A 9,457-nucleotide genomic window follows, 5' to 3' on the forward strand; every position below is an offset into this window, starting at 1 on the left:
AATGTCTCCCGAAACACTTTGGAATCAGCGGGGCGCCGGTTCGTCGGCTACTCGACGATGTCTGGATTTGTCAACGAGCTTCCGCGCAACGATAGGTCCTCTCAATGCGCTTTTTTCCCCCTGGACAGTTTCCCAGCGAAATTGCTTGCGCATTGTAATGTCATCGACTGCGCTTGTGCATCGGTCGAGTCGTGAGAGTGTCGGACACTTTGGAATCACAATGACGAAACGAAGAGCAGGAGCCAGTCGGAAGTTTGAAAGCAGAAAAACAGACGGTCTTGAGTTTTCTGGTGAAATGGTTCATTGACAATAGCCTGAAGCACTTTTCTTTATAGCAATTGAGACTTGAAAGCACATTGTACTTAAGAACACAGATATCGGGGGAGTCAGGAGTTCGAAATGTTCGACTTTATATTTTATTTAAGAGTTACATACATATGTTACATTACGCATCATATAGCGTTGTTCACGATGATTTATTCTATATATATTTCTGTGTCAGTGCGCTGCTGTTTAATTAATCATATCGTGTTATTTCGTTGCTTATATATGATTTCTTTTGCTAAATTCAATTGATTTCAAGACCACGTTTGAGCCACGGTAATTCTCTTAATAATTTTAAGCTACAGCTTAAAATTAATTATTTATGTACATTAGAACATCTTGTTTCCATACAACGATCAGAATAGAAGGGACGAAAACTAACTCGCGTTAGTCTTTCTTCTAACTAGATCCATAATGTCAACCTCTAGACACCTTTGAACCTCGAAATTGCTATCTCTCCCACGATTGTACTTTACGTATCGAATATCATGCGATATAATTTCATAGCGAAATCGCTTATCGTCACGCGAACGTGCAATTCATTGCAGTGGCCGATTGCGCAACTGCGCTCCAAGAGGTAAGATCGAAAAAACAGTTGTCCGCTTGCTGGACATTGTAGTGAATACATTTATAGAGGTTCAGTGGAACGGTTAACGGGATTGATCGGTCGGTAGATCACGAACGCAAGATTTTTCCGGACGGTATGTACCGCGTTTGAATACGCAATCGCGTTCCGGAATCAGGCTAACACGCGTTACGATACCGTACGAAGATCCACTTGTCCACGGGTACCCGTATGCCTCATCGATTAGCTAACGAAGAATCTATTCATTCCGGATATCGTTTACACTCATCCTCTGATATTAATTAATTTGAGCAATGCGTTAAGTCTCGTAGCGGTGTGCAGTTTGTCCGACTTTCCATTTGAATAAATACAGTGTGCATCGACTTGAAAGATCTTTTTTTACAACTGATCCGCATTTTTTAATTAAGCTTTGCGCGAGGTGGCACTACATGAATGAATGAATTACTGTCATTCTTATTCGATACGATGCTTTGACAAATTCGAATGTCTCGTAGACTCGTATTTCGAAATGAAATTTAATTCTTCGTTCGATATAAAATTCATTTCACTCTACGTGTCTAAGTTCGCGCTTTATGTACAGTCTTATGTACTACCTTTCTTAAAATTAATCGCTACCCCTATTGTCGCTAGAACGTGACATGTTTATTTTCCGGCACGCAGCATCTCTCGTCGCCACGCCCGTTTCCGTACTTGGGACAATATGGTGGATGTTTGCTGGTGTAGCAGAAAGACCCTCTGGTCCCGACCGGTGTGTGCTGCCCCATAGACACGTATTCGCCAGCCCTCAAAGCGATTCTGGGCCCAGAAGGACATCTTCTCGAGCACGGCTCGGCCATCGACTCCTGGCCGCCATTGTCGATGCTCTGGGCCATGTAACAGACGACCCAGACGTGGCTGCAGAGCTGATAATTCGGCTTGTTCTCGCAGAACGGCTGCACTTTGCCACCGTTCACACAGAAATCCACGTGTCCCATGCGACCACCCTCCCCGTAATATCCGGCGTTCGTGTGGATCACTTGAACGAAGTCTGCGTCCCCGCTGTCCAGGCGATTAACATATCCCGGGCGCAGAAGAGGTCTAGCCGGGTCTAAACCGATTATCCGGTGCATCCTGAACAGTAGAAAGTTCGCCATGATCCCGCAAATGTGGGCGCCTAGCGAATGTCCAACGCAGGTTGTCCTCGTGATAGGTAAACCCAGGTTTCGTAAGGTGGTCAGAGTGCCTGCCAGGCAACGGGCCACTGGACGAAGGTTTGATACAGCTGCTGGGTAACAGGGTGGTGCGCACAGGGCACCCCAGTCGACCAGGAAGACATTGTAGCTGCCATTTCGAAGGTAGGCATCGCGAAGAACGGATATGGGTAGCGTGTCGTCGCCGCCTGAAAAGGTTAAAATGGGCAGTCGTCAGAAATTTCTTTCACCTTTTGAACTCACGAATCTCCGTCCACCGCTCGGAAGGAAGGATATCTATCGCAATTCGTCGACTTTCGTCGATCATCCCATTCCAGCGTTACAGGGTAGTTAAATACCAGCTACTAAGCATAAATCGTTTCGACATAACGACCTATGAAAGACTGAAAATGCCACACTTTGTACATAGATACCTTCGATTATTCAAATTTCAAATTAAGCAAGAGTCTATCTAATCGGAATCTAATAATAATCGGAAAATTCCTGTGTCACTCCAACGAGCTTCGTCACGACGCTGATCCTCCTTTCTACCATTCGAGGATGGTAATATGACATCGGATGAAAGGAACTTAGCAAACATCGAATATCCATGCACCTGCGTATCCGTGTACGAGAAGAATGTTTTCCTTGGTCGGGTCGTAGTCCTGGCGCAGCCAGTCCGACTGCCTGGCGTCGAGTTCTCGCCTTGGTCGATCATACGTGTAAAGGAAGACCCGGACATCAGGATCGGGACACGAGTCTCTGTCGTTTCCGCGTTTCCACACGCAATTTTCCCGACTGTACTGCATCGCGATGCCATTTTGGATCGCTTCTTGGATCGGACCTCGCGGTTCCTTCTTCACCGTGCCGAGGACCCCGAGGTAGAGAACGGCGAATAGAAATAACGACGATTTGAACGTCGACACGAGCATATCGCAATGTCAGAGTTTCGTCGTGGCCGCGGCGATACGAGAACTGATCGTGTGCACGGTGATTCTTCGAGTGCCGCCTTGTCCTTCGTCCAGCTCCCACCTTTTTCACCTGTCGATGCTCGTTAGAGAATTAGGAGACCCATGGATAGATTGGAGGGGAGCTGAGCGAGTTTCGCGGAAGCATCACCGATTATCGCAGGTAACAGGACGATGAACGGGAACGGGGTGTTAAGGTTGTTGGCATTTCTTGCGTGTTTTGACGGCAACGCGATCACTTTCGAAGAAATGCCGCGTGGTTGTCGCGATTATGATAATTTCGATTCGTTGGATAGAAATCGGCTGACGAACTTGAAACGATAAATGAGTAAGAGACCGGTTTCTTACGTGTGACTTGTCTTATTAGGAAACACGTGCTCGTGTGTTATTATCAACGGTATTTATGACGTCGGGGTCCTTGAATTAGCTTTAATCGCTTTTATATTCGTTTTTTATACGAATATTTGTATATTTATGGCTGTTCACATTTTCAAGTAGACGATTAGGCATATCTCTCTCGGATTGGCTTCTAACGATTAAAAAGATTAATAAGAAAACAGAAACCGACAAGATTAGACATCGTAGAGGACTGTAGAGTGTAAAGTAATGTCGCAATCATGGGAGACATTCGCGAAGAGTTTGCATTAATTTAAGAAGCGACTAAATTAATTTGTGATAATCGGAATCGATCGCGTGCTTCGCCTTTCGCTCGTCGAGCTACTAAAGCTTCCGAGAATCATGAAAGAGAATTATATGCGTAGGCATATATTTCGTGGAAAGTTGCGAAAGTGCATCAGGATGCCTTTAGAAACTCCGACGAGTGAAAATTTGGCACCACGACTGGTATCGACATCGCGGCTCTTCTTTCCTCGTTTATCGGTAACAAAGACTAATTGAAACGCAAACAGAGGTACAGCAAACGGATCGCTTTCTTTTCCTCTTGTGAAATCTGTCTCCTCGAACAGATATAATCGTCTTAACAGAGAAGGAAAAGGAAGAAAGCGCGCTGTGAAATAATCGAGTATGTAAATTAGGACATCGGCAGAAAGCGTGGAAAAAATGGTATCGGTTTGGTACGATTTTTAATTACTCTAATCATTCGTGATAATCTATTTTTGCACCATAATACTCGGCTATCAAAATACTGTCGTTATTCATAACGCACATAAGCAAAATTTCGTGTCTGCTTCGTGTCAAAATTATTCGATTTTAATCGACCGTTTTGTATTACGAAATTGCTCACGAGTGGGATACAAAACGTTATCTTGAAGCGTGAAAAATTGATGTTGCGTTCTAATTAAAAGAGTTCATGCTTCATTAGAATTTTACGCTTCCTTCTTGTTTGTAATTCTTTCTTTAAGCGAGAAGCTTGCATTATCTCGGAGAAAGAGCATGCTCGTTGCATAAGACGCTTGAAATATATGGCCACGTTGTTCGAAGAGGAGCAGAAAAGATTCTGTCACCGAAAAAAGAAACGTAGAACAAACGCGATTCTTTGGTGTGTCGTTGAAAGCGAATGCAATCGTTTGTTTAGAGTTGAGAAAGAACAGAGTCCATGAGTTTTAGCATTTAAATGGAGTTCCAGTTACAGATGCATGCATAATTGCGGATACACTTGCGAAAGGTTGCGCATTGCTTCATTTGCTTTCGCTCGGTACATTTCTATTCGATTACAGATGAACGATAATACGAAGGCGCAAGGAAGCAGTTGCTTCATTAGCTTGCATCGATAGGCCAGGGACTACTTGTTTCAGTAGTCTGCTTGCATTGCTGAGCTACGAGATCAGCAGCTACAATTACAGTTCTCGAATAACAAATGAGCAAATGATGGAAAATTTAAGAAAATAACGGGTAAATACGTTTAACAGATGTTTTACAAATGTATCCAAAAATTGTGTTACGAAAATTTTAATAAATGTACGAATAATATTCGCGTATTATTGAAAGTAAAATTATTAACAGGAAATTTCTCGCTCTTTTTCAAATGTTTTTATAGAAATTAAAATTATAGATTATTCGGAATGGGATAAATAATGGAACATGTAATTTTATACACGGACTGTATTAACTGGAAAAAGTTTTACTTCTTATCTCTTCTATTATCGAATGCGTAGAGTGTCTCAATATTTGCATAAGTTTATTGTCCAGAGACATTGATACGCAACAAGGTTTGTCGACCGGAGAGAAAGTCCCGAATTCTGTTGATACGTGGGCGAAGTGAAAGCAGCTAAAATCACGGATATGTGGGAAATTTTGAAGAAATAAAAATTGTTTACCCTTCTAGGAAAATATTCCGTTTAACGTCATTTGCGTTGTTTCAGCGGAAGGGGATGAGAGTCCGAAGTGAGGTTGGAGTTACTACCCCATCCACACCTCACTCCCTTAAACAATTTGATAATAATTTTTCTTTCTAGCTATTTCCTTTGAACTTATTTGCATTTTTATTTGTATTGTTATTCCTATCTTTTTTTCCTTTTCGTACATTGTTATACGTTTGCCACATTACACTTGATACTGGGATTAGGCGTACCTAAGGTACAGTCGAGATTAGAGAAGTGACCATTGGCTGCTTGGCGGTAAAACCTCGCATACACGTTACCGACGAATATTTTCTCTATTTAATCAAAATGAAAACTGTTTCGATAATTTTGCTCCATGGCTTTTTCTTCAAACCAGCTTACACAACACGCTATTGTCTAATAAATTCGTGTCAGATAAAGATCTTTAAAAATGCAAGAACACACGCTGAAAGTACGCACAGAGGCTTATTTTTAAACTTCGATGACCAATTAGAATTATTCAGAAGCAGGAATAATTATAATTATTGACATCGATAAACTGCAGATACTTTTACCTAACTTGTAAGACCTCCTAAGTTCTTATTTTTAAGTAATATTTCATTTTAGATAAAAATCGAAAGACTCAGATTTTTCGAAAACCGTGGGTGATAGAGTAATCTCGATTACGGATTCGCGTTCGAGGAAATAAGTTCTACGAGAATTATCTGTTGGATATTACAGATTAGAGAAAAAGTTAAAATTTGTTGGACAGTCTATTTGGAAAGTTTGGATATCGACGTATCCTTTGCAGAAAAAGCGGAAATCTGCAATAACTTCTGCCACATAAATCACGTATCGTACTGAAGCATAGATAGGGAAACCTAATTATCTTTCGAAGGTAACATTCTTCTTTTGAGTAAAACCCTCCTACGAATAAAAATTAAATTCATTTTTAATTATTTAATAATACTCCTCGATGCTTGGAAAGTGCTATTATATCTACCAATATTATATCTCTCAAATTTTAACGATTATAATTGTAAGACCGATCTAAAACGTAGTAGATCATCGATACAGATGCCGCACACTATAACGAAACAGCGGCATTACAAAAGAATAATTCTCCAACGAGTAATTTCAATTAGTAACCCTGTTTAAAATTAATCCTGGAAAATCATCGAAATTAATTCTTCATACGATGTTAAATTTAATCCCCTCGATATGCTTTCCTAACCGTCACCGCATTCCCTATTCAACGGCACCCCCGTACTCTCGAAAGAGTCGAAATATTCATCATCCCTATTCGACTCGTCTCGGAATCAGGCAAGAACCTTTGGATGGCGGCCCGGATATTTTGCAAAACTGCGATAAAAGGTTGCCGCAATCTCCAAACATTACGCTTCTTTCCTTCCTATTTTTTTGCTCTCAATATCTCGCAGTCTGGCTCTTCTCTGTTCGCTTTTCTCCTTTGCTTCGGTTTTATTTGATTGACCCCGAGTGCTCCTCGAGAAACGCCGTCGCGGGATCCCAGCAGTCAGCATTTTGCATCCTCTGACGTCCCTTTTTATCTTCCTTGGGTTTTCATCCTTTTTTTCTCGCCAACACCCTCAACCCCTTTCCACCACCACCACCACCACCACCAACACCACCACGTGTCTCGTCTCTTTTTTTCCTATTCTTTCAACTCCTTTCGACCTCTCTCGACCTCTCACCCCGTATTCTTCTTTTTCAGCTTCTTCGTTTCCCTCCTCGACGTCCATGACTCGAAAGATTTCCACGATCTCCGATATCAGCTTCTCGTATCTGATCATTTCTACTCTTTAACACACATACCAGCTGTACCCTGTACACCCCTGACAGGCTCCCCTGGGGTTACGTCGCCAGATCTATCGGCAGATATATCGGCGAGTATATACATGGGGGGTGCGCGAGGGTCAAGTGCCACCGCAGCAAGTTTCCTGTTTGCCGGCGAGCCAAGGTGTCGCGTGAATATCGTATTCGTGATGCGGACTAGCCGAGCTGATTTACGAGAATCTTTCGCGTAGGGGTAATTAGGCGGCTGCCGTAATCCCGCGTGATTTATCGCCGATAAGAGGTTCGTTAACCCTCCTACCAGAGGAGGACTTTCGGCTCTACCAGCTTTTATTTTTTCGCCATCTTGGCGCGGTGAAAGCTCTTAAATCGTCGCCGAGATATGAGCGCGATTCTCGTGCCCGTTTTCGATTAGCTTGGTTTGCCCTTGGTTAATTATGTTCAGCGAAGATCGGAATTAGCGTTTCCTACGGGAGCAGGAAGATTGAAAATATTCGTCGTCTTCTCTTTGATTGAACTTATTATTAGTTTCTGTATCGCGACAACGCGTTTCTTTGATTTATCGATGATACGGGACACGAGAGAAAATGATAGCGCACTCTGCGATTCTCAAGGATTCTCAAGTAATCTGAAAAAGAAGGTGTAAAAAGTAAAAACTCGGGGAATAAGAATCGACTGGTTACAAATTAAATTTGATTTCACAGGGGTAGGTTAGTATTATATTAAACAGTCGGTAAGGATACTGGAGAAAAATTGCATTGTTCAAAATCATCTTCCATTTAACTTCTAGGATGGGAATAAAACTTCTAACATTTTTAATCTTCGTGTAATGCTTCATTTTAGCGATAAATACAGAGGAAATAAAAATAACTTAACGTACTTATACGTGGCATGCAAATTTATACTATAGAAATGTGAATGTACTTTTACTTTATAAAACATGTTTATAAATTATCAAATTTATTATTAATAACCAATAAATATTGTTAATAACAAATTGTTTACCCCGCAAATTTATAATAAATGTCGAAAAATTAATAAATTACCGGCTATTACTTGAATGCACAGTGTACTTGTATAAAAAAATATAGCTATAACTTGTAAAAAGTTTATCAATTATTACACTGATTGTTAATAACAAATTAATATTGTTATTAACAAATTATTCATAACGTAAATTTACAATAGAAGTGAAAAAATTAATAAATTATTGGCTATTAAGACGAGAAAATAATTAATAATGGAATCGGTAAAGTCCAAAAATTTGCGATCGGGGTGGGGGGCTCGGCCGATCAGCGGCTATATAAGGAGCGACGCGACGCGGCATAAATCATTTGTCGGTTCGACTTCGGAAGTGTAACATCTAAATTTTCGTTGTGCGCGAGGGGTAGGGATTCGAAGTGAGGTTGGGGCTGGTCCCCCCACCCCATTAAACAATTTACTAATGATTTCTTTTTTGTTTACAGCTATTAATTTTTTTTTTTTCAGCCATTAATTATTTTTTCTTTTTCCAGGCTTTAACTATTTTTTTTTCTTTCAGGTAATATTTTTTCGTTTTTATTTATTTTTATCTGACAATTCGAATATTTCGTATAATATTCGAATGTCTCGTCGTTGGGTTCTTTATGTCACATCGTTGGGATGTTTATATCTCATCGTTGGATTGTTCCTTCCATTTGGTTGATCATTGTGGTTTATATTCATTTCGCTTTTGTTATGTTTTACTTTGTTTATTATATTTGTTTATGTTGTACTAATCATTTACTAATCTGTTTCTTTTCAGGTTTATATATTTTCTTTTTAGGTTTTCAAATTGTTCCAGATTTGCATTTAGACCTAAGTAGTTATAAGTTGGTCTAAGATAGATCACTAGACTAAGTCTCATGTGCGCGCTATCCGTTCAAAGGTAAGCCACCTAACTTGGAGCGGATATATACATTCCCTTATCCCTCTCGTTACCAAATAGAACTTAATTGTTCTCGCGATTATCGCGATCGTTCCTAAGTACCGACTAACCTACGCGACGTACTTCCCGTGTACTCGACAACTCCAGCCGCGTAAGTCATTCTCACGACTCGTCTCCGACACTCATTTCCAACCACTGTCAATCTCGTCATGCATCGGGTTCCAGGGTGACCCCCTCGAATCAGTGCGTCTTCTAACCTCGACCGGGCGGTCCGCTGCCTAAGTCGTACGCGACTGGGGCTCGGGCACATGCTGGCTGACGGACTAGTACCATCTACGGTTAGACCACAGGGATGATTAAGTTCTACCCCGTGTGGCTGGGATGCGAAGTGTCTGTCTTGGCCGGCAACCGCC

General features: G+C 41.2%; 1 protein-coding gene across 1 annotated transcript; it reads right to left on the reverse strand.

Moving 5' to 3' along the window:
• Positions 1-1,536: 1,536 nt before the first annotated feature.
• On the reverse strand, positions 1,537-3,011 carry LOC108546932 (phospholipase A1). Its single transcript, XM_017899235.1, has 2 exons — positions 2,696-3,011; positions 1,537-2,288 (listed from the first exon to the last, which is right to left on the reverse strand). Exons 1-2 carry the CDS (start codon positions 3,009-3,011, stop codon positions 1,537-1,539), a joined length of 1,068 nt encoding a protein of 355 aa, XP_017754724.1.
• Positions 3,012-9,457: the final 6,446 nt, after the last annotated feature.

The sequence above is a fragment of the Eufriesea mexicana genome, unplaced genomic scaffold (genome assembly GCF_001483705.2).
Source record: "Eufriesea mexicana isolate 0111107269 unplaced genomic scaffold, ASM148370v2 scaffold798, whole genome shotgun sequence".
Classification (NCBI taxonomy): domain Eukaryota; kingdom Metazoa; phylum Arthropoda; class Insecta; order Hymenoptera; family Apidae; genus Eufriesea; species Eufriesea mexicana.